Below are 26,608 nucleotides of genomic sequence, written 5' to 3'. Positions count from 1 at the left end.
GCAGACAGAATCTTGGCATATAATGGTTGCATTTTGATCCACAGAAAATTCTCAGGAGATATGAACTTCTTGTTCTACCACTAGCTAACTGTGCTATTTAGAGCAATTTACTTAGCCTCTCTGAACATCATTCCCCATTTTTAGAAGAATGAGGTCGGTATTAGTGTTTCCTCTAAGTTTCAAGATCCTATGATTTTAGATATTCTTATATTCAGTTAGTATTTGTTCAATGTCTGCTATGTATCAGGCACTATTATGTGTACTATGAACACATTATAGTCTAGTAATTATAATGAGGGGGGATTTCAAGTCAATTAAAAGGAGAAAGTAAATTAAATACCTAGGAATAAATTTAAACAAAAGGTGAAAGACCTATACACTGAAAACTACAAAACATTGCTGAAAGAAACTAAAGGGCTAAATGAATGGAAAGACATCTCATATTCATGGGTAGCAAGACTTAATGTTGTTAAGATGGCGACAGTACTCAAAGCAATCTACAGATTCAGTACAATCTCTATCAAAAATCCAACTGCCCTTTCTTCAAATTCATATGGAATTGCAAGGGGCCTTGATTAGCCAAAATCAGTCTTAAGAAGAGAACAGTAATGGGCGCCTGGGTGGCTCAGTCAGTTAAGCGTCCAACTTCACTTCAGGTCGTGGTCTCATGGTCCATGAGTTCAAGCCCTGTGATGGGCTCTGTGCCAACAGCTCAGAGCCTGGAGCCTGCTTCGGATTCTGTGTGTGTGTCTCTCTGCCCCTCCCTGCTTATGCCCTGTCTCTATCTGTCTGTCAAAAATAAACATTTAAAAAAAATTTTTTTAAAGAGAACAGTAAGAGGACTCACATTTCCTGATTTCAAAATTTACTATAAAGCTACAATCATCAAAATGGTGTTGTACTTGCATAAAGATAGACATATGAACCAATAGAATAGAATTGAGAGGTCAGAAATAAGCCCATGCATCTATGACCAATTGATTTTTGACAAGGGTACCAAGTCCATTTAATTGGAAAAAAGCAGTCTTTTCAACAAAAAGTTCTGAGACAGCTGGATTTCCACATGTAAAAAGAATGAAGTTGGACATCTACCTCACATAATATATAAAAATTAAGTCAAAACGGCTTAGTGAACTAAATATAAGCACCGAAACCATAAAACTTAGAAGGAAACAGGGGTAGGTCTTCATGACCTTGGATTTGGCAATGGATTCTTAAATATGACACCAAAAGCATGAGCAATGAAAGAAAAAATAGATCAATTGGATTTCATCAAAATAAAAAACTTCTGTACATCAAAGGACACTATCAAGAAAGTGAAAAACCAACTGACAGAATGGGAGAATGTATTTGCAAATCATATATCTGATGAGGAATTAATATGTAAAATATAAAAAAGAATTCCTACAACTTGACACTAAAACAAACCAAACAACCCAATTAAAAAATGGGCAAAGAACTTGAATAGAAAATTCTCCAAAGAAGAAATACAGATGGCCAATATGCTCAACATCACTGATCATTAAAATCGTCATGAAAAACCACAATGAGATACCACTCTTCACATCCATTAACATGCCTATTATTGAAAAAAAAAAAAGAAGAAGGAGTGCCTGGGAAGCTCAGTTGCTTAAGCATTGGACTCTTGATTTCTAGCCAGGTCATGATCTCTTGGTCATGAGATCAAGCCCTGTGTTGGGCATGGAGCCTGCTTGAGATTCTCTCTCTCTCCATTTCCCTCTCCCTCTGCACACCCCCAGAAAAAAAAAAAAAAGGAAAATAAAAAATGTTGGCAAACATTGGAAGTTGGAAACTTCCATTGCTGTTGGTAATGTAAAATGGTATAGCTACTATGGAAACAGACTGGTCGTTCCTCAAAACACAAAACATAAAATTACTATATGACTCAGCAATTCCATTTGTAGGTACATAGCCAAAAGAATTAAAAACAGGGACTTTAATTTTTTTTTAACGTTTATTCATTTTTGAAAGACAAAGAGAGAAAGTGCAAGTAGAGGATGGGGCAGAGAGAGAAGGAGACACAGACTCTGAAGCAGGCTCCAGGCACTGAGCTGTTAGCACAGAGCCTGATGAGGGGCTCAAACTCATGAACTGTGAGATCATGACCTGAGCCACAGTCAGATGCTCAACCACCTGAGCCACCAGGCTCTCCCAAAACAGGAATTTTAATAAATATTTGTATACCAATGTTCATTGCAGCATTATCACAACAGCTAAAAAGTGGAAATGACTTAAGTGTCCATCAACAAATGATTGCATCAGCCTATGCACATAATGGAGTATTATTCAGCCATAAAAAGGAATGAAATTCTGCTATATGTTCCAATATGGATGAACCTTGAAAACATGTGAATTAAAGTAAGCCAGACACAAAAAGGACAATTAATACCATTGTCCACTTTATATGAAATATTAGAATATGAAATATCTTCTATGAAATATCTAGAATAGGCAAATTCATAGAGGCAGAAAGTAGATTAGAGGTTGGGAGAAGGAAACTGTTGATTCATGGTCACAGAGTTTCTGTTTGGGTGTTGAAAAATTGAGACAATAGGAAATGGTGATTATTCATCCAGTGTTGTGAATGTAATGCCACTGAATCGTACACTTAAAATTGGTTAAAATGGTAAATTTTATGTTACATATATTCTAACCACAATAAACATTTTGCCAAAAAATAAAAATGAGAAGGTAACACAGCTAGGTAAGAAGATTTGGAGACAGATGCTCTCACATTATAGGAAGCTATTGGCTATGCCTTGAGACATGCATGCAGATGTATACAGACGCAGACTTATACATGCACAAACACAACTAAGTACCTAAACACTGATAGCCAGATGAACACAAGAGTTACATACCTACAATTTGCACTTGAAATATAAAGATGGTTGATTTTAAACCTCCATCAGAATTCAACCATCCACACAAAGGTGCACACACCTACACACTACATTATGTAACATAGCTACAAAGGTTGCCAAAGAACCTGTTAACCTACAGAAACACATGTTCTACATGCCTACACACACAGAAAGACATCCCACAGAAACCATGATGGATGATGTAACAGCAAAAGGGTTCAAGGGCATGTAATGGATTCACTGATTGATAGGTAGGAGAATCTGGGTAGTGAGCAAAAAGATAAATATTGGGAGGGGCGCCTGGGTGGCACAGTCGGTTAAGCGTCCGACTTCAGCCAGGTCACGATCTCGCAGTCCGTGAGTTTGAGCCCCGCGTCAGGCTCTGGGCTGATGGCTCAAAGCCTGGAGCCTGTTTCCGATTCTGTGTCTCCCTCTCTCTCTGCCCCTCCCCCGTTCATGCTCTGTCTCTCTCTGTCCCAAAAATAAATAAACGTTGAAAAAAAATTTTTTTTTTAAAAAAGATAAATATTGGGAGCTAAGAGTTGTATGGAAAGGAGGGAATTGGAGGATGGGTCAAATGGGTGAGTGGGAAGATGAGTGGCTGTCATAAGAAAACATCATACGGCTTCTTTGTCAAAGAGATTCAAATCAGAATAAGCTTGAGTTGCCAAGTTTTACTCTTTCTCTCACCTGTTACTATATGATCTCTGGTTATCAGAGAACAAGCTATATATTCAATTACCTTTATAATTACACTAGCCCTTCCAGCTGGTCCCCACACAATTATAGAGGAGTTCTCGGGTGAGTTCAGTGAGCTTCCTGCTGTCTTCTTTCTGCCCAGATACAATGAATCCTCCTCATACATTGTCTGAATTCAGCAGTGGGAAGGCCCCATGCCCACTGGCCTCCAGCTGGGGGTGGTGGATGAGGAGGGACGTCCCAGACTGACCAAGATCTTTTTACTGATGGTTGAGCTGAGGAAGTGATCTGGGAATGGTGAGTCAGGAGCCAGTGATCAGCATTTAGAGCTGACATTCAAGGGGAGTAGCCAATGAGAAGAGAAACAAGATCTTCAACACGAGCAGGAGTGAGGCCTGAGCACAAGACTTCCCCCAGGACATACCTATTGTGTTGGTCCTGGTGTCCTTTGTGGAGGCAAAAGCTGTACCTGGGGCACCCGGGTGACTCAGTTGGATAAGCGTCTGACTTCGGCTCAGGCCACAATCTCACGTTTTGTCAGTTGGATCCCCACATTGGGCTCTGTGCTGTCAGTGCAGAGCCTGCTTTGGATCCTCTTCCCCCCTCTTTCTCTGTTTCTCTCTCTCTCTCTCTCTCTCTCTCTCTCTCTCTCTCTCTCTCTCTTTCAAAAATAAAACCTTTAAAAAAGAACAACAGAAAACAAGCTGTACCTCAGCAGAGAGTTGCTTATGGCAGTACTTAGCTAGAGCCTGCCAGGAAATCACGAAGGAGGCACAAGGGCTCTGCCTCTAGTCTCTTTCCTGGGCCTTTTCACCTCAGCACTGGCACTTTATTTTTCTCTCTTCAGAAACTAATTCCCTTCTACCTCCTATTAAAATCTTGAATGACCATGAGAATTAACGTCTTATCCTTCTCTGTTTGGAAAGAGAATCCTCACCACCAACCAATAAAAGCAGAATGAGTTACATACAATTATCAGTACTTCCTCTTTTTTAACCTGTTTTGAAACGCTGAAAAACAGCCTAGGCTAGTATAGGGTGTTACAATTTAGCAAACAAAGTGACATCTTGGTGTGTTCTGTTTTTTCCTGAGTTTCATAATACAGTAATTTTCTGAAGAGAGCATACGGATTGAATAGAAGTTGGTCTTTAATAGAAAGCCAAGATCGACTTTGATTTTTGACTATAAGTATTATCTTTTTTTAAAAAGTACAGTACTTTTTAAAAAATGTTTATTTATTTTTGAGAGAGAGAGAGAGCGTGAGCAGGGGGGGGAGGGGCAGAGAGAGAGGGAGACAGAGAATCCAAGGGGGCTCTAGACTCTAAGCTGTCAGCACAGAATCCAACGTGGGGTAGAACTCACAAACTATGAAATGTGAGATCATGACCTGACCTGAGCTGAAGTTGAAAGTTTAACTGACTAAGCCACCCAAGCACCCCCAAAGTACACTACTTTCAGTGAATTTTTAAACGAGTATAACTGTTATAATTTTAACAGATATTAATAACATTTGGGATGGGTGTTTGTGTGTATGTAAGTGCCAGAGATATATGATTTTGCTGGGTGAAGTCTATGGTTCATGAAATCACTATTCTCAATACCGAGAGCAGTTAAAAAATGTTTTTGTCATTCGGCTGTTATAAGTCCATAGTACAAGTTATTTGAACATAAAGGATGTTGATTCTTAGATAAAATTATCATGTTCTGGCTCTTCCCTTACTTTGAATTTAATTGTAGTAGAAAAATTATTCTATCTTTGAAAATAATTTAACTTTTGTAAGCATGCATGCATGGATAACTCCAAAATGAATAGTGAACTTAAAAAGCTGAAACCTCTTCTGACAGCAGCTTAACTTAATTCTGGAAGAAATTAAGGAAGAGAAACATTAGAAGTATGTCCCCTCTTTTAGATATAGTACAAACTCAAGACAAATATTCTTGACTTGAACCATCTGAGAAAAGATTCTGACTGTCTTTCCATGTGATTTGCATATAACTCACATGCCTACACAAAATATCACAAGCCAGCTGCCTCTGTAGGTTTCCTATTCAGAGGAAAGAAAGCAGACCATTGTCAGAGTGAAGGAGGTGAGGAATGAAGACCAGCAGCTAGGCATGGACTCCACGGTTCGCCTAAGCCCTCACTGAGACAAGGGCCTACCAACTTCATTCCCCAACCCCCATCCTGCCCAGTTCCCCCTACCCTGATGACAGGGACTACTCCAGGTGCTCCGGCCAGGAGGCCTGAAACATACAGCCAGTGTGGATAACCAGGTGGTATTTTGTTTTGCGTTTTTCTGTAAGATGTATATGGATTAAAAGTCTGTGTTTCTGTTTTAAATGTTAGGAGTTTTCATTTTTTGCTTTGAAGTAAAAACAAAATGTCTTTTTTAGGAAAATAACACTTGTTTAGAAAACATAGAAAAGCATAGAAAAATTAGAAAACATAGATAAGCAGGGGTGCCTGGGTGGCTCAGTCAGTTAAGCGTCCGACTCTTGATTTTGGTTCAGGTCATGATCTCATGGTTTGTGAAATCGAGCCCCACATCCAGCTCTGTGCTGACAGCATGGAGCCTGCTTGGGATTCTCTCTCCCTCTCTCTCTGACCCTCCCTGGCTTGCTCGCTCTCTCTCTCTCAAAATAATTAAATAAACATTAAAAAAAATTTAAAAACAGAGAAACATAGATAAGCAAAAAAATTATATATATATATAAAATATCAGTTTATAAACCTATGTCTAGAATATTTCCATTTTGATTTGATTAGATATATATTGTGTGTATATATAATCATTTTTAAAAAAATAAAAATGGTAATATTCCAGACATAGAAATTTGTAAACTGATAATTTTTTACAGAATATATAAGGAACATTCTTCGATATCACTATATAGACATTTATAATCTCATTCATGGGCACATGATATTTTATTAGAAGTAGCATTATTAATTTACCTTCAATTGCTGGACACATGTCGTAAAAGTGTTTCACCATTATTTGCAGTACTATGCTAAAACATACTTGTACGTGCATCTGTTTATATGAACTGTTTACTTCCCCAGGATAAAATTCTAGAAGAATTGTTAACTATACTCTTTTTAAGGTTTTTGATTCATTTAGATAAATTTCCCTAAAGTAAGATTATTATCAATCTACATTCCAACCAACTGAGTGTCATCATGTTCATTTCTATACACTGTCAACAAAACAGAATATTAAAATTCTTAAAAAACTGTTTTCAAAAGAAAATAAAATGAAGACTTGTGGAAAAGAAACATATAACTATAAATGAAGGAAATAAGGATAAGGCAGGAGAAATAATGTTCTTTTTCCCAGACACCTCTAACTCTAATCAGATTCCTTAGTTTTTCTTCCTCTTATTTATTTATTTAGGTCATGTTAGGGACATTGTAGTAGACACTCACCAAACTGATTTCTTTTCTTCCTATGCAAACAGCCAGACTACATTTCCCAGGCTCCCTTGAGGCTAAGCATGATCATGACTTCCGTCTAGCAGAATGTGGGTGGGAATGCTCATATGTTGTGAAGCCTGGCCCCTGATCCTCTCCTCAGTTCTCTTTTTTTGTCTGCTTGATGCAGAGGCCTCTGAAACTTTGGAAGATGGAAACATCCCAGAAAGAAGGAGCCCAGGTCCTTAAATCACTTCATGGAAGACCATTTGTCAAATCCCCATCATACTAAATTGTAACATATGCAGTTAATATGTTTTCTTAACCACCGAGATTATAGAAAAACTGTAAAATTTAGGTAAATGAAAGAAAAAATTACCCAGAGGGGCGCCTGGGTGGCGCAGTCGGTTAAGCGTCCGACTTCAGCCAGGTCACGATCTCGCTGTCCGTGAGTTTGAGCCCCGCGTCGGGCTCTGGGCTGATGGCTCAGAGCCTGGAGCCTGTTTCCGATTCTGTGTCTCCCTCTCTCTCTCTGACCCTCCCCTGTTCATGCTCTGTCTCTCTCTGTCCCAAAAATAAATAAACGTTGAAAAGAAAAAATTACCCAGAATTCTGAAGACCAGAAGTTAACTAATTGTTACAGAAATTAGTCTACTCTGACAAATCCAGGCATGTTGCTGCTTTTAGTCAACCCACATTGGAATTAGTGTTAAAAAAAAAAAATGAGGGCTTAGGAACCCCTGGGTGGTTCAGTTGGTTAAGCGTCCAACTTTGGCTTAGGTCATGATCTTGCGGTCTGTGAGTTGGAGCCCCGCGTTGGGCTCTGTGCTGACAGCTCAGAGCCTGGAGCTTGCTTCAGATTCTGTGTCTCCTTCTCTCTCTGCACCTCCCCAACTCACACTCTGTCTCTCTCTCTCTCTCTCAAAAGTAAATAAACATTAAAAAAAAAAAAAGAGGGCTTGGTATTATTTTCTCTTTCACAACATCATCCTCTGTTTTGAATACCTATTGTGGAAAATAATAAGCTATTATGTATACAGTAATTATATAGAGAAAACTGTGTTTATGTGGAAGGTGTATTTTTCTATACATACATCTCACATTCATATATTCATGCCAAAGGAGTAGAACATTGACATAAGTAAATAACTTAATATCACTTACTTGATTTTGGATGTTGTCAGCCTGTGGTCAGAAATGTACACTTAGGTTTGAGGGAGACAGTTGTTTTTTTTTTATTTTTTTTTCTTAACGTTTATTTATTATTGAGAGACAGAAAGAGACAGAGCATGAGCATGGGAGGGGCAGAGAGAGGAGGAGACACAGAATCTGAAGCAGGCTCCAGGTTCTGAGCTGTCAGCACAGAGCCTGATGCGGGGCTCGAACTCACAAACTGCGAGATCATGACCTGAGCCGAAGTCGGACACTCAACCGACTGAGCCACCCAGGCACCCCGAGGGAAACAGTTTTAACTAATCATTCCATTTGTTCCCCAAATTCCTAGCTCCTGTGAAGTTAGGAAGACCATGTGGCCAATGAAGTGTGAGCAGAAGCCCCAGATATTCCTTCTGGTTGGAAGTAGTGAAAAAAGTACCTGAGATCCTCTTGTCTCTGTTTCTCTGCTGCAGTGACCAACAAGCTTGTGCAGCCACAAGATGGCAGAGCCTCCATCATCCTCAACCGTAAGTGAGACTGCCTCCCCATCAGTAATGCATATGTGGCATAAGCAAGAATTAAACCTTTCTTGTGTTAAACAAGATTTCAGGGGTGCCTGGGTGGCTCAGTCAGTTAAGCATCCTACTCTTGATTTCAGCGCACGTCATGATCTTGCAGTCTGTGGGATCCAGCTCTGCATTGGTCTCTGTGCTAACAGTGCAGAGCCTGCTTGGGATTCTCTCTCCTCTCTCTTTGCCCCTCCCCTGCTCATGCTTGCTCACTGGCTCTCTATCTCTCAAAAATAAATACACTTTATTAAAAAAAACACTGGGATTTCAGATTAATTGGATAACTGCAACATAAACCTATCTTGTCCTAAATACAAGGCTCATACAATTCTCTGTATCTTGCACCCTCCACAGCAGCAGCTCAAAGCCACCGTTCATCATCCTGAGACTGATTACCTGGGATTTGATTTCCTAGCTGTGAGGGAAAACATGAGGTAAAGAATAGGACTTTAGAATAGAGAGACGTTAAGAGTTCCCTTCTTGTGAGTGCAAGAGTGATCTTACCAACACAAACAAGAGGTAGATGTAGTTGTTTTGATTTTTTGAGCCCCAAGTAACCTATGAAATAAATTTAAATTACACTTACTCTATGTGAGAACCGATGATGGTGTAGAGACATACAGTAATGACAAAGAATGAGTGGGATTTCTTGCCCTGCTAGGCAAGTACATGTATCACCTATTTTCCACCCATTAATAATGAAAAGTGATGTATGGCAAGGAGTGGAGAAATTAGTTTACAAAAGAGAGATACAAAATGAAGCACTGTTGCTTTGCTCCTTTAGTATCTAATAGCTTTAAATGAATTTTCCTTAAATCAATGAATGATACTTCTCTATTGTATCTGAATTTTTTATAATGAACTTGCACTATTTTTATAATTAGAAAAATGTATTTCTATTTTGAAAAGAAAAATAATCACTGTTAGTGAATGAAGAATGCGTAATTGTTTCCTCCACTGACCTGTATTCAAGAGCACCTAACACAAACAATGCTTATCAGCTTCTTTAACTGTTTAATTCAAAGCTGAATTCTTTGAGGGCAGATGCAGGATTGGAATTTGAGAAGCAAACACAGTGAGGGGGCACCTCATGGAGGCTCAAATATGTGAGTTGCCTATTGAATGACTGTACCTACACGGTGCATATTTACCTATCATCTCTTTCATTTCTGGGATTATCTGCTTCTGTTTCAAGTAATATTCCAAAGAGCTTTATGGGCTCTGGACTGGCCCGTAAGTTCACACTTAACAGGGTCCAGCGATGCAATAATAGAATTGCCAAAAACAGCATCTGAATTTCTTGTTAAATGGAGTCTCTGTGCACAGACTCCGCTTCACTGGCATCATTACTCTCCCAGAAAAAAACAGGAAACCAATTATAACACCAGTTCCCTATCTTTTTATACTTTTGTATTGCCCAATTACTACATGTAGGTAAGTACATCAGAAATCATCTTGTTATAGCTATAGATAAAATTCTTGTTATCCTGTTACCCATTTTAGCTCCTTTTTCCTTTGCAAGTTATTTGCTGCCATGCCTTAGTCTATGAACAGCTGAAGGTCATTTTCTAAATAAGAAATTCAGCCAATTTATTTCAATTTTCCCATTTTTAAAAAGTTTTGGCTACCAGGAGCATAAGATTTCATTTGTGATAAATTACCAAATTTCAAGTAAGTGGTAAATGAAAATTGCCTGGTATTGTGTAAGGAGGGGTAATTTAAACTCTTTGTGGGAAGCAATTGGTATTTTAAATAAGCCTTCTGTTGACTGTCTAAAACTATTTTAAAGGGTTTCATGCAGTGCTATATCTTTAAATTTACTTTACTATTATAGTCATTTTACTAGCTACAGAACTACAGCCATTTATCTCTGGTTGTCTCTTTCTGACACCCACAGATGTATCCACCCACACACTCACCCACGCAAACCTACACTCTGACTCACATTTAGAACAATTGTCAAAAAATCCCCACTCCTTGTCTAACTAAAATGTTCCTTTCAAACACATGCTACTTGTTTGATCTATTTCCCTGTATCTGTGAGTCAGTTAAGTCTTGTCTGATCTACCCAGCAGATGAGAGCCTACATGTATGTTTTTTTTTTTTTAATATGGATTTGGCAAACCTGATACATATTCAAGCATTTGAGATCATAAAAGCCTGGTGAGCAGTTTTTTACTCCCAACAGTTTTGACATCAAATCTGTGGGTTTTTTCCTAACACCAACCAATTTTCCAACTCTCCAAACACCAACGGTGTGTCCTACAATGCAATTCTGACACTAACTACCAGAGTTAGCACAGACCCAACAGGTTAAGAGCTCATTCCCACAAGACTGCCCTACTTTAGACACCAATCACACATCCCAGGCCAACCATATTTCTGAGCGATAGGCTATAAATTAGGTGTTCCCATGACCCCTTTCTAAGGTTCCATTAATTTTGTTAGAATGGCCCACAAATGTCAGAAGCAGTTTACTTGCTATTACTGGTTTATTACAAAGGATACAATTCAGGAACAGCCAAAAGGAAGAGATACGTTGGGCAAGATACAAGGTGGGATTGGGAGGGCAAAGAGCTTCCATGCCATCTCTGGGCATATCACCCTCCCAATACCTTGATATGTTTATCTGCCACGAAGCTCTCTGAATCTCATCATTTAGTGGTTTTGATGGAGATTGCCCTACATAGGCATGGTTGTGACTAAGTCTATCTCCAGCTTCTCTCCCCTCCCTGGAGGTCAGCGGGGTGGGGCTGAAAGTTCTAGCTCACTAACAAGGTTGGCTCCTCTGGCAAGCCCACATGCTAAAGCCACATAGGGGCCCACCAGAGTCATCTCATTAGCATATACAACTCAGGTGTGATTGAAAGGATATTCTTAAGAGGGGTGCTCCTGGCACCTGTTTCAGGAAATTCTAAGAGTAGAAGCTCTATGTCAAGAACCACAAAGACCAAATATACATTTATCACATTTGGTAACATTTACTATAAATTAATTCTTATCCAAATGCTGGCAATTATTTCTAATTTAAAATATTATTCTAGAACTGGCAACAAGTCCATGGCTATCATTTCGGTTAGCCTGAAGAATGAGAATAGCTCCAGTTTAATATCACATGCATCTACCTGGACTATTGAGCACTTTCATGAGGGAAGGAAGAAAGGATGTACTTCATTTCATTAAATGACAGCAGAGCATCATTTCACTCATATATCTCTTTTATCCAGTGTCATCTAGTATCTGAATCACAGCTGGGATCCAGATAGAAAGGATAAGACTGAAATCTCCAAGTAAATGCACTAAAGCTTTTTTTTTGGGGGGGGGGGGTACATTGCTCATAGGAGTGACCCGTGGACATATACTCTATGCCCATTTAATTTAATTTTACATAGATTATTAACAAGTTTGTTTATGTGACTTACCAACCAGTCAGCCAATTAGGAGCATCAAATTAAAACAACAAATTTGAAAGAGAGGCTGCTAAAGATAGGTGGAATTCTGTCAGTCTGAAATGACAGCTGACAATCTCAAAGCAGACAGCAAGAAATTTGTGAGAAATAAATTAAAAGTCTGAGGACATTCAGTGTAGGAATGAACCATTCAGTACATTCCAGGACTACCTGAGGGTATCATTGCTTTATAGTATAGAGAATTGAGTTTTATAATTCTGATAATGAATCTTCAGTAGAAAACTCAGTTTGGCTCTGTTTGGGAGGTTAGAAATATGTAACCCACTTATTTATGTAGAAATAGTTTCAGGGGTGCCTGAGTGGCAAGTCATTTGGTTGACTTGATTTCTGCTCAGGTCATGATCTCACAGTCTTGAGATTAAGCCCCACGTAGGGCTCCATGCTAGCCTGCTTGGGATTCTCTTTCTCCCTCTGCCCCTCTTCTTCCTTCTCTTCTCTCTCTCTCTCTAAAAAAAAAAAAAAAAAAAAAAAGAAGGAAGGAAGAAAAGAAAAAAATAAAGAAAAAGTTTCAAGTAAATTTTTATTATTATTTAATTTATTTTTTTTAAGTTTATTTATTTATTTTTGAGACAGAGAGAGCACAAGTGGGGGAGGGGTAGAGAGAGAGGGAGACACAGAATCCAAAGCAGGCTCCAGGCTCTGAGCTGTCAGTGCAGAACCCAATGTGGTGCTTGAACCCACAAACAGTGAGATCATGACCTGAGCCAATGTCGGGTGCTTAACCGAATGAGCCACCCCACCCAGGTGCCCTTCAAGTAAATTTTTAAAAATAACAAAGTAGTATGTATTCATTTTATTTAAAACTTCATTCTTTATAAAAGAGCATAGAGAAGTAAAAACTTTTCGTTTAACTGCCCCTACCCCTTCAATCATACTTCACAGATGTCCTTCCATTTTCTATAGTTAATTTTTTTTTTTTTTTACATTTTGGTACTTAATGGGGGAAACCCCAGAAATCTAGGAAATTCATTTATCTAGAGAACCCATTTTCTCGTGATCTTGGCTAAAGGTAGCAGGGCTATATCTATAACCACAGTCCCCATACACTAATCTGGTTAGGATGTTTTCTTACAGAAAAAGATAATACCAGCCCTAAATATGGAGATCAAAGATGGTATTATCTCTCCTTGATACTAGCCTCTGTATTCACATCTCTTTATAACCACTGTTCTAACTACTTCTCATTGGTTTTTTGGATATAAGACAAAATTCTTCAAGAGTACCACTGTTTATTTCAAAGATGAGTTCAATCATTGATGCCTGTGTGGCTCAATGTCCTTTTTAAATTATGCCAACAAGTGCTCACTTCACCAGCACAAATACTAAAATTGGAACACTATAGAGATTAGCATGGCCCCTGCACATGGTTTAGCAGGAGGGGCTAGCCTCTTGGCCTGACTACTTCCTGTCTGCACCAGATAGAAAAAGCACCAAACTTCCACTGCTACCATCATATCATCTGCAGAGGTAGCCTCTAACAGGAGCTGACTTCCCATAGGCCCCAAATCAGTCTCAGTCATGGGCTCTAGGGTCGCAAGGGAAGGCCTGATAAATCTAAGCAGGAACCTGATGTGTGCCAAAAATATCTGTTAGAATAAAAACAACGATTTCTTATTTGCTTGTTTTTTAAAACAACAGACAACGTTAAAGTACAGAATTTCAATATATGCTTATACCATTTGAGGTCAAAGTTTGCTCAGCAAGAAACAAATTTCCATTTGTAACCACTCTTTTCTTATGAATTCTATGTAGATTGCAATTGAGGCATATCTATAGGAAACTTAAAACTTTCACAAGTAGCACATGAATTTTTGATGCATTCAAAATACAGATTGGTGAGGTTATCAAAATAGAATCATATTTCAAAATAAGAAATACTGTGAGTCAGGACAGCCCTACCAATTATAGCAAACTTGTTTCTGAAAGACTTAGTGCCTGGGTCAGCACGATGCAACGTTTTATCAAAATGGTGTCATTAGGAATGGGTGGCAGTATTTTAACCCTTTCTCCCAAGAGTTCCAAAATGCTTTTTTAGCATGTTTATAAATATTTGCTTTTGTGCGATTTCAGGAGAAGCTTTCCATACAAACATTTGGCTTTCAATGAGTCATCCCCAGTCTGGTTCACATCCAGAAGCTTCCTGCTTGGCTATCAGTGAATATTGGGCTCAATAACTGCCTTATTTTTATAACTTGCTTCAATGAAGATCAGAAAGGTGGTGGACTGAGAAAGACATACTGAGATAAATATAAGAACACTCTTGTTTCCTTAAGAGAGTTTGACAACTATGTGCCAATACCCTAACTACCATTTAAACTGAGCTTAATGCTGGGATTGTGATGGATTTGGTTTTGACCTTTTAAAAAACATCCAGATGATGTTGTTACTTTTTTTAGTCATCATGTATATTTGCTAGCTAAAGACACCCCAGAATTCAGAATTACAATATGCAATTTTACTTTTACTGTTATTGGATCTGAAAACCATCAACTGAAAGCAACAGTAAGAGTAAATTACTTTTCCCCAAATTGAAATTGAAAAGAATGAGGGTCCTTAGTTAAGAATTTAAATAAATATTTCTTCAGCTAGAATTACAAAACCTTTAAGTAAACAAGAAAGCAACAGTGATGAAGCATATGAATTAGCAATAATCTTTCTGTATTTTCATTCCTAAAGGGAAAATTTGGGGGGTTGAAATGGCACAGTATGTATCTTGGGGGTAAAATGTCAATATGATAAAAATACTAAAATTTCCAGGCATAATAATGTGAATTACAGATTTTTAAGAAAAGAAATCAGTACCTTGCAAATTATACAGTAGGTAGAATATATTATTTATTCCTCTTTATTGGATTAGAATAAGGGTTGCAAATTCATGGTCCTTTTATCTTGAATTGCACTCATGTTCCTAGTCTTACTTTGTTTGCATAGTATATATTTTTTAAATGTTTATTTATTCTGAGAGAGAGAGAGGGCATGAGTGGAGGAGGAGCAGAGAGAGAAAGAGAGAGAGAGAGAGAGAGAGAGAGAGAATCCCAAGCAAGCTCTGAGCTGCCATTCATAGAGCCTGATGTAGAGCTCAATCTCACAAACCATGGGAGCATACTCTGAGCCAAAATCAAGAATCAGACGTCTAACCGACTGAGCCACCCAGGCACCCCTGCATGTTACATATTAAATGCTTAGGAATAGTCTCTGTTCTCTCTTACCTCCTAAAAACTCTCTCCCCATTTTTCTTGAAATGTGTATTTCTCTGTCTACATTTTATTTTTCCAAATTTTTATATGGACTTGGATATAAAAGCTCCATCACTTTTTCTTCACTTCTTTCATACATTGGTGAATGACAACTTTCACTTAGCCTTCAAGTGGAAAAGGCAATGAAGAGTGGTGAAGACTGTGATGAAATAGGAAAGCACATGCCCATTTAATATGAGGGTACACTGCTAAGCACCAGTAAATATGTCAATAGCCATATATTCCAAATTTTCAAGAGAAAGCCTGAAAATATTTAAATATTTTATGATTCAATGCTTTAAAAACAAGAAATGCCATTTTAAGAGGCCAAAAACACCAACAATTACCACTGGAAAATGTGAGAGATTAAATATATGTACTTCAGTTCACATTAGGAGAGGAGAGAGAGCAAAAGTACTGAGAACCCTGGAGTGGTGTCCCTCACAGGCTGCCTTCCACCTCTCAGTCCACCACCAGTGCATACATTGTTCTGTGGGACATTTAGTGCCATCAGTCATCCCTGATCCACTTATAGAAACCTTTCCCTAATTTGCTCCAGAGTGAACATTCCACACTTGAATTCGTACTTGCTGGGAGAGATGGAAAAATCAATCTTAGGGCAATTATAACAATAACAGTAATGAACTTATGTTGAGAGGCACTATATAATCTTTCATTTAACAAATATCTACTGAATGCCTGCTATATGCTAGAACTATGTTTTTGTGATGTGTTAGACACTTTGTAGGCATTGGAAATAAATCAGTTTTTTAACAAAGAAAAAAATGCCTGTACTTATGGAAATTAGATTCATTGGGGAGACAGATAATAAATAAGATGAATAAGTATATTAAGTATAATGAATTAAGTATATTAAGTTATACTTAATAAAGTACTATTAGTGGATGGTGATAAATGCTATGGAGAAAACTAAAGTAAGAAAGAATAATTTCTCTGGTTCTCCAGTGTATAATTGGAATAGAATACATGGTAACTGGCAGAACCTCCACATTGATTTCCTTTCCTTTTTTTAATGTTTATTCTTTTTTTTTCCTTTAAAAAATTTTTTAATGTTTATTTTTGAGGGACAAAGCATGAGCAGGGGAGGGGCAGAGAGAGAGGGAGACAGAATCGGAAGCAACCTCCAGGATTTGAGCTGCTAGCACAGAACCCAATGTGGGGCTCGAACTCATGAACCATGAGATAATGACCTGAGCCAAAGTCAGACATTTAACTGACTGAGCCAGCCAGGCACCCCATGATTTCTTGCACTGTGGGATAAAAGTTGTATTAGTGGGGAAGACAAAGTGAAATATCTGAAACTGATTTGCACCTTCACATGATAGTAACTAAAAACAATATCATGTCCTGAGGGAATGGCAGAGTTTTATGCTACCGTTTAAGACCTAAAGAATACTGGCCCTCATTTATCCCCATTTAATTCACCAGTCTGGCCCTTAAAAAATGTCTGATCCTAAGGAATAATAAAGTCAGCCATACAGTTGCCCTGATTGCAGTTGCTATGCCAGATGTAATCTCTGCTGGAACAGAGGTTCCAGCCTCTGGTACCTTGCATTGATTAGCAAATACATTCATTTCTATTGCTATCAAGGAATGGGAACAGAAATATATGAATGACAGAGACATTTACACTCCTGACAAGGGTTAAATCTTTCACCCTCTGTCATAATATAACCCAAGGAACCTGGACTGCCTGGGCATTCTGCATATCACTATGATCCACTATACTGAAGGTACCATGTGTGGTGGTTTTAAATATGCCCACAAATTCTTTGATATTTCTTCCTTCAAGAGAGCTTAATGCCTGTTCCCTTGAGTGTGGGCTGGCATTAGTGACTTAATTCTAACAAATAAAATATTGCAGATGTGATAGTATGTGTCTTCTAAGACATTACAGCTTTATTCCTTGTTCTCTCTTGGATCACTTACTGTGAAGGAGGTCAGGTACCATACGATAAGGACACTGAAGCATCCCTTTCAGAGAGATTCATGTGGAAAGGATCTAGGCTTTCTGTCAAAAGCCATGTGAATGAGCCATGTCAGAAGCAGATCCTCCAGCCCCAGTCAAGCCTTCAGATGACTGCAGCCCTGGACAGCATCTTGCCTATAACTTCATGAGAGACCTTAAGCTATACTTCCTGGCAGATCTATGCTGTAAGAGGTATCTGTGATGGGAAAAGACATTTTATAGAATTTACAGCAAGCCCTAGTAAGAGAATCACTATGTATACTTTAGAGTTCTGGAACAATGTTATACCATCTACAGCAGACATCATTAAAAGTATGGTTTCTGATGTGCTACTAGGCCCTGGTATAGACAGAACACCTGATCTTGGGACATACAGTGGCTATGCAGCCAGAACTCTTCATTACAAGGTGTGTTCTGTCAGATCCACTAAGTCATAAGGTCATGTGAGCCCAATAGAAGTCCATAGTGAGATGGAAATTGTACATTTAGGGTTAGTCATGAGCAGGGCCAGAGGTCAAGTTAGCTGCATATGTAGGTGGCTTAGACTTCTGGTTCATTCACCTCTATGGCACCATTGCCTCTCTCTCAGGTTACACTCATGTAGTTTTTTTGGGAGATGGGGAATGGTAGAAAGGAGGACAGGCAAGTCCCTATGATCACTTCATGGAAAAGAAAAAAACCTGTTTTGATATACAGATAGATCAGCTTGGTATATGGTGAAGCAAGAAATGAGCCACTATATTATAATCCTCATTCAAAGATGGCCCTAGAAGGTAGCAGTAATTGGAAGAGCTTTAGTGGTACACCTGGTCATCTATATTATATGGAAAGAAAAGTAGCCTAAAATATAAGATTCATGTGATGAATAGTGTATCTGCTTAGTCAGGGGTTTGGAAGAAAGATTCAAAAATTGGGAACAAGCAGGTCTAGAGAAGAAGCATGTGGATAGATCTACAGGAGTTCATTCTTCCAGCTGTTGGAAGTATTGCAGGACTCCTATCCAGAATATATTAAAAACCTTTCACATCTCAATTATAAGGAATGAAACAATCCAATTTTAAAATGGGCAAAAGATTTGAACAGACACTTTATCAAAGAGGATATATGGATGACAAATAAGCACATGAAAATATGTTCAAAATCATTAGTCATAAGGAAATGAAACACTATTCCACAGGAGAATAGCTGAAATTAAAAAGACTGAACACACTGTACACTTAAAATTAATACAATGTTATATATCAATTATATCTCAATTAAATTTTTTTTCAAAAGAAGACTGAACATACCAAGTACTGGTGAAGATAAAGAGTAACTGGAACTCTTTCACCTCTGGTGAGAATGTAAAATATTGAGGGGCGCCTGGGTGGCGCAGTCGGTTAAGCTTCCGACTTCAGCCAGGTCACGATCTCGCAGTCTGTGAGTTCGAGCCACGCGTCGGGCTCTGGGCTGATGGCTCAGAGCCTGGAGCCTGTTTCCGATCCTGTGTCTCCCTCTCTCTCTGCCCCTCCCCCGTTCATGCTCTGTCTCTCTCTCTGTCCCAAAAATAAATAAACGTTGAGAATGTAAAATATTGAAAAACAATTTGGCGGTTTCTTTAAAAGTTAAATGTACACTTACTATATATGATCCATCTATTTTGCCTCTATTTATTTACCCAAGAGAAGAGGAAGCATTTGTTTACATAAAGACACATATGCACATATATGCTTACATAAAGACCCACATATATTATGTGTTCACAGATGCTTTAATTGTATAATGCAAAACTGCAAACAACCCAAATATCCATCAACAGGTAAACAAATTTTGGTAGATCAATACAATGGAATACTACTCAGCAGTGAAAATAAATGAACTCTAGAGTCACACAACAACATGTATGAATCCAAACTAATTACACTGAGTGAAAGTAGCCAGATCAAAAAAGACTGTGCTGTAATGATTCTATTTATCCAATATTCTAGAAAATATAAATTAATCTATAGTAACAGAAAGAGATTAGTGGTTGCCTGGTGATAGTGTGGTGGGTTGGAGGGAAAGAGGAGGAATCACAGAAGGGCTTAAGAAATCTTTCAGGAATGACCAAATTGTACATTTTAAATATGTGCAATTTATTGTATGTCATTATATTAACTTTTAAAAGAAAAAAGATTTAATCTCATGCCAATGGTGTCAAGTACCTGATCCTTGGGATCAAAGACCATAATCTGGAAATGCTTTTCCCATTAACACTCAAGGAAGTGACCCGAGGCAAGCCAGGGAGCTTAGATTATCTTTAGGTCAGGTCAGTGTGGAAGCCTATTGGGAGTTGTAAGTCAGGAGATAGGTGGTATTCACTCATTCATCCCAAGAAAGTGTATGTCCAGGTAAATGGAACTTCTTAAGTCTGAGACCATCCAGAAGCATGTGAGGATGGGATGAGCTATGAATGTGGAAAGGTCAGACCCAGGTTAGGCAGAACTGGGTTTGGGCACTGAAGTAGAGCTACATTGATCCAGGAGGTGTCTCTGAGGTGTCTCCAGATTCTGACCCTTTGATATCCAAGCTTGAGTCACTTAGCAAGGGTTGTGGGCAGGAGCAGACTCCCTAACAAGAGGTGGGGTTGGGTAGATGCCCCCAAATGTGTCTGTACAGTGAGCCAAAGAATGAAAGGAAGCATGTAGGAAAATGATCAATGTGAAGAATACCAAAGAGGGGCACCTGGGTGGCTCAGTTGGTTGAGTGTCTGACTGGCTCAGGTCACGATCTTGCACCTTGTGAGTTCGAGCCCCATGTCAGGCTCTGTGCTGACAGCTCAGAGCCTGGAGCCTGCTTCGGATTCTGTTTCCCTCTCTCTCTCTGCCCACCCCCCCCCCCCATCTCTCTCTCTTTCTGAAAAGTAAATAAACATTAAATTAAAAAAAAAATTAAAAATAACACTGAAGAAACTACCTGGCCCAGAGTGAAAAGTCTATAGTACATAAGAGAGAAAAATAATGTACCAGGGAACACTTTGGTGAGAGGGACAGTGGACACAAACTGGAATCTGAGGGCCTCTTAAAACCTAGTCTAAATAAGTGGAGCTCAGTGGGTACCAGACAGGAATTAGCACAGATAGGGAGTAAAGTCTACTCTTCAGTGTAGTGAGGGGTATAGTCATATCAGAGGATGGATGGGAATCCTTTCTTGTATGAACCCAGCAAGGATAGAAGGACTAATAGCCAATCAGAAGAATATATTCAAAACAAGGCCACTGTTTGACAAAATGCCAGGGGGAGGAGCCAGTCCTTGCTCACCAGTAGGGACACAGAGACCATAGAAGAATGAAAGTCTTCTATGGGATTTTGACCAAGAGCCAAGGAGAAGAAGATATCCAGGTCAGAGCAGAAACTGATTTTTATGGGGTGCTGATGGGAGATGTTCAGGTGGGGCCAAGCTAAAAGGCCTAAAAGCCATTGATTACAGCCAATTTTAAAGTTGGTCAGAGAGAGATGAGAAATTTACCAACAGATCTCTCAAGGACACAGGCTACTTTTGAGATTGCCAAGGAACTCTGACTCTGCCCATTATGTCATATTCCTACAGTCATGGATTAATACCAGATTACTGAGGGCCTTGGCAGCAAAGCAAAGGAGTTTAGACATGGAATAATGGGCACTAGGAACCACAGCAAGCTTTTAAGCAAGAGTACAACAAATGAAAAAAAAATCAATCTGGCAAACTGGGTAGAGAAAGAGAGAGCTTGTTAAGGAAGTCCAGTTTAAAAGCTATTACAGCAACTCAGGACTTATATGGTGAGGGAAGCAGCTGTGAGAAAAGGAGTTGCTGTCAGAGAGGTGGGAGATGAAGCCAGATTGCAGGTGATGAGCTGGTTGACTGTATGTGGTAGATGGTAACAAAAGCCATAACTATAGATGGATAGCTATGTAGTAACACAAATATAGTAAAGTGTTAGCTGAAAAAATAGGTGGTGGCATGCAGTCTTCATGGTACAGTGCTTTTAAATTTTTTGCATGTTTGAAAATTTACACAATAAAATGGCAAGAAAAAATGGCCAAAAACTAATCCCCTTCTTCTATCTGTGCCCTCGTAATACGATTTTACAGATTTTCCCATCAAACAGTGGACTCTTTTCTACCCTGTGAATCTGAGTCGGCCACGCAACTTGATTTGGCCTGCGGGACATTAGCAAATGTGATAATGCACAGGCTTGAACATTTGAGCATTGGGGTTTACCATTTTTCTGATCTATGGAACCTTGCAACTGCTATCATATAGATGATCTTGGACTAGCTTGTTGGATGATAGGCACATGACCTTGTTACTCTCATCACTCTAAAGCCGACAGCCAGCCAACCACTAGACATGTTTGTGGGACCATTGATGGCCAGCTGATCACAGACACATCAATGAGTCCTGCTGAGAGAACTTCCCAGCTAAGCCCATCCCAAATTGGCAACCCACAGAATTGTGAACAAATAATTGATTACCATTTTAAGCCACTAAGTTTTAAGAAAATTTCTATGCAGCAAAAACCAACTGATACATTCTTTTTTGGTATCCCTTTGACTCTATTCCAAGGGAACTCCATATTGAGCCCTGCCTGTCTCTACTTGGCTCTGCAAAGTTTCAGGGAGAGGCCAGTGGTATCTAGGGGTTAGAGGGAGGATGACATAGTATGGGGACAATGTGACATGAGAGGATGCCATGGGGTGGAGCCAGTGTGACATTAGGGCAAGAGTCAATGTGACATGGGGGAAGACTCAGCTTGTTAGGTGAGAGGGATCTGTAGCTCAGAGAGGAGGGAGTTTATTTGAAAGTTGAGAGCTAGTGAATGTCACACAGAGAGGTGAAGATCAGCCACACTAAGGACAGGTAAGTAAATGTAAGGGAACCAGGGAGCTGAAGTATTATGGGAGACAGTGGAATAAGGCAGACACAACTGGCCAGTTGAGATTTCTCTTTGCTAATAAAGTATAGCAAAGCTCTTGGTTTATAGGCCATCCCTCAGTGGTCAGGCATTTCACCTTGGAGAAATTTCACATGCTACAATGGGAGGACAGACACTCTAGAGAGATAGGATCTGGCCTGGCTATCTTTCCTCCCTTTGGTGGCATACTACCTTGGTTGAGCGAACTTTGCTCCCTTGGATGTCCCTACACCTCTTTGATATTTCTCCCTTTGCAAAGCTTCCAGGAGACCAGGTTTGTTGTAGTTCACTCCCTTCCCAGATCTTCTTACTGCAAGAGAGCATGGAGATCACAGATATGAACCGCCTCTTTCTAGTCTTCAGCATTCTGACAGTGACTGGTGAGTGCAGGTTTCTATTTTGGCTTAAATTTTGAAAAGGTCATATTGGAGGAAAGTGTAGGAAATGGGTCTAGATAAGGTGGGTAGAGAGTACATTACTTAGATAAGAATTTAGGAACCCAGTGATTAGAAGTTTCCTAGAACACTCAGAGATATCTAGAGCCCACTGATTTTCCTCTGGCTCCATGGGTGCATGAGAAGATTCAGACTGAGATAATAAGACTTGACACAAAGGATGGTGGGTCTTGGCAAAAGAATGTGATTTTGCTATATAGCTAGGAAGAAAGCTTGAAGAAAATAGAGAGGTATCAAGAAGAAGGAAGGAAGGAGAAGAGGAGTGAATAAGGAGTATATAAATTCAGAGGAAAGCCTAAGGGAAAATTAGCAGAAGGACCCTGAATGGTCCAATAACACCTCCTATATCAGTAACACATTGACCATTTCAAAGCACTTCCACATAAAATATTCCAAACTTCTATCCTCTGGAATGTCTGCACCTGTCTCTAAAATTCTGCTCTCCTTTCCCTTATCTGACAGTGGTAACAACAATAATTGTAATACCAACACCAACACAAGTAAAATTAGCCCAGCAGTTCAACCAGATGAGCATAGAAACTGCACCAACCTTTCTGGTTTTCCTGAACTCAGAATATGAGCCTTGTTTGGGGACCCTGATCCACAAACAGTGGGTTCTCACTGCAGCCCACTGCTTCTTACCGTGAGTAATGGAGTCCTAGAGGGAAAAGTGGTCCCCCTTAGTCACTGAGATTGTTAAAGGGGTACTGAGGCTCAGCCCTGAAGAGACTTGCCCAGGGGCTCTCAAGCCTGAGAAGTTATTGGAAGGAGGCAGGAAGTAGATGTAGGTGGTTATGAGTTCGATTTTTGGGTGGGATGATGTAGACTGAGGGATCTGGGGAAGCTGAGGACTAGGGGATGAATCCATTGGGATAAAAAGCCTATATACAATGTGGTACAGATCAAAGAATTATAGAACTGCAGTAGCGATTGCTCATTTGCCAGACAAGGAGATGGAGGTCTTGCCAAGTTATGGAAGGAACTCATGCAAAGTCACAAAGCAAGTTGGGGTAGAAAAGATACAAGTTGAACAATAGGAAAATATCTCCTTCTTCTACTAATCCTTCATGGCCTTTTCCAGATTTCTTGAGATAAACGTTGCGGCTTCAAAAGAGAATTTTCAAAACAAGATGGGGAACTTAAGACCCACATTTATTGTCCAACACCCAGATTTTACCCGGGATTCTGCTGAGCATGACCTCATGCTCATCAAGCTGAATCATCCCGTAGAGCTCAAGGATCAGGTCAAGCTGGTGGTTCTACCCAACACCACGAATGACAGAAGAGGGGAAAAGTGCACTGTCTCTGGCTGGGGCTGGGAATGGAGGAATTTCAGTGAGTAACCCTCCCAAGACAGACCCTTAGTGCTCCTTGCATACCCACACAAAGAGGATTATCATATAACTATTATTATAGATTATGAGAACTGGAAGAGCCCTGAGAACTTATAATATCTCAACCTCTAGTTTTATTCATTTGGAAATTGAGGCCCCAATTGGTAACGTAGCTGTTAAAGGAATCCAGTGTTCTTGCTTCATCACCCAGGTGAGGGTGAATGGGTGTCTGGGTGAGGAAGAGACTGGCAGGTAATCCTACTGGTGATGCTGAGTGTGGCTCATTCATTAGTAACTTATAGACAAGCATTCACAAATAAAAGCATGTACACACAAGCCCAAGGCATGCAGTTTTGCAACACTGGGACCAGACTTGGTTTATTCATTTCATTATTTTTTCTTCCTCTCTGGTTCCTTTTCATGTTGGCTTTTTCTGAATGATGATTCACTGAATGATGGAGAGATTAATAACAGAAAAGAGGGAGGGAAGGGGAGAAGAAAGAAAGATGAATATGTGAAGGATCAAAGAGAAACAAAGCCTCTTCTGTCTCTCTCCCTCTGTGTTTGTGTGTGCACGTGTGTGCACACTCATGTGCTCAGACCCAGAACCTGATATCCAGATAAACCAGACTGTCTTTTGGTTTTCTAATGATGACTGCCAAGAGTCCCTTGTAAGACAAATTCCTATTAAAATCACAGAAAACATGTTCTGTGCAGGATCATCTCTGGAGAACACACACTCATGTAAGGTAACTCTTTTCTCTCTGCCCATTTGAGTTTGGGGCTGTTTTGGGGTCCACATATTTCCCTCAACCATTCCAATCTCCTGTCTCTACATTCAAGAAGAGATCAATGTATATGGGATCCAGGAAGGACTGTGTCCTTCCAATAATGAATGAACTTAGATGCTAGGGTGGAAACATCTCAGAGTGTTCTTATTTCTTTATGGCTAACTCTGATGTGGCCTAGAAGTAGTTGGGTGGGCCCAAGATGTCCACCAGACATTTCTCCCTGTCCTTATCCCCTAAGTCTTTCTATTCTGGGCCCCTCAGGGACTTGGCACTAGGTCATCTTTGTTTTGGCTATCCTGTCTGACCCATCTGTCCTTTTTCTAACAGGAATTAGATGCTGTCCCAATCCTGTGCCAAAATCAGCTCCATGGGATCCTATCTTGGTCAGCAGGGTGTATTTTGAAAGGTGATATTGGCTACTACACCAAGGTTTCCTGCTATACAGACTGGATCCACAAAGTTATCCACAGCAACTGAGCTCTCTCTGTTCCCTCTCCCAGTGGCCTCAGAACTGGGTCTACCATTCTTGACCCTCTTTTCCCTTTAGCCTGAGAACAAGATGGGAATAGAGCCTTTAGCTATAAGAAATGTTCTGTTCCTTCTATTATTTTGACTTCTCTTATCCTTTTTCAGTCCTAGCCTGATCACCAAAGGATTTGAGCTGGATAACGTTCTCCTAAATAAGCTACCTTCTCACCACTCTTTTCCTCTCCTCCAACTTCCTACTCACCTGCAATGGTTTCCGCAGACTTTTATGGAGAAGTTCTTCTCCAGCCCCTGCCATCCAGAGGACATATGATTCCCAGAAATGTGACAGTGAGATGTGGCAGCTTTAGGGTGTCTCCTTTGTTTCACACCACTTAGTGCTGAGTCAGGCCTCTGTGTCAGGCCTGTGTCCTCTCATCATACCCATCATACCTAATAAGGCTCAGTAAATATTGCAATGTTAAGTAGGCTGCTGGCAAATAATTGTTAGAAATAGAGGTTAGAATTTTATGCTAACAAGAGCTATAAGGGTTTCAGAAAGGGTTAGGAGTTGAAGCAGAAGTAGGTACAGAGAGGAATTAAATGGGTCAGATCTCCTGACAGATCTTTCCTAATGCTAAGCACAGAAAAATAAGGTAAATGGCTAGAAAGAGAATGCTAGAAGGATAATAAGGAAATGCTGAAATCTAGGTGAGTATAACTGTGTTTGTGTGTGTTTGCGAGTATGCACATGTACATTTGTGTGTATAGATTAGTGGGAGTGTGGCAAATAATGATCTCACTGAACCAACCAAAATCTATCGTATACCAGTTCAGCTGATTTTCTCCAAATCCTGCATTCACCTGTTCTTATCCGACCTTTATCAATTATCAGATTTTTAAAAACCATTGATACAGGTCCTAATAACATTTTATTTTGAAATTGTTTAGGATAAAAAATTGTAAAAATATTACAAGAGAGTTTCTGTGTACCCAATCTTGCCCCAGTGGTAATATTTTCTATAACCATAATAAAATGCCAAAACCAGGAAATTCACATTGGTACAATGCTGTTCAATCAAATTCAGATTTTATTTGGATTTCACCAGTCTTTCTTTACATACACTCGTTTTGAATGGTGAAATTTGAAATCTTACTGCATGCATAGATTTCGTAACGATTGCCACAAACAGGATCCAAAACTATTCTATCACCCAATCACCAGAAAGAAACTT

The 26,608-nt window shown here is 39.5% G+C and overlaps 1 protein-coding gene across 7 annotated transcripts in view; it reads left to right on the top strand.

Annotated features, from left to right (window-relative positions):
- LOC101084304 (serine protease 58-like) overlaps positions 1-25,496 on the top strand; it is a 132,925-nt gene extending 107,429 nt beyond the window's left edge. For 4 of the 7 annotated variants that reach the window (XM_045034155.1, XM_045034156.1, XM_045034158.1 and 1 more), the window contains 5 exons: positions 8,625-8,678; positions 23,246-23,426; positions 23,865-24,118; positions 24,718-24,866; positions 25,236-25,496. In XM_045034155.1, the coding sequence (XP_044890090.1) occupies positions 8,625-8,678; positions 23,246-23,426; positions 23,865-24,118; positions 24,718-24,866; positions 25,236-25,385 (788 nt within the window). In that variant the 3' untranslated portion in view covers positions 25,386-25,496. Of the gene's footprint in view, positions 1-8,500; positions 8,539-8,624; positions 8,679-21,315; positions 22,274-22,587; positions 22,709-23,245; positions 23,427-23,864; positions 24,119-24,717; positions 24,867-25,235 lie in introns of those variants that run through there. The other 3 variants (XM_023259562.2, XM_023259565.2, XM_023259564.2) reach the window with 3 other exon arrangements.
- The last annotated feature ends 1,112 nt before the right edge of the window (positions 25,497-26,608 follow it).

This window comes from Felis catus, chromosome C1, assembly GCF_018350175.1.
Source record: "Felis catus isolate Fca126 chromosome C1, F.catus_Fca126_mat1.0, whole genome shotgun sequence".
Lineage (NCBI taxonomy): Eukaryota > Metazoa > Chordata > Mammalia > Carnivora > Felidae > Felis > Felis catus.
Note: the sequence above shows the minus strand (reverse complement) of the source record. Positions and strands in the feature narration are given on the sequence as shown.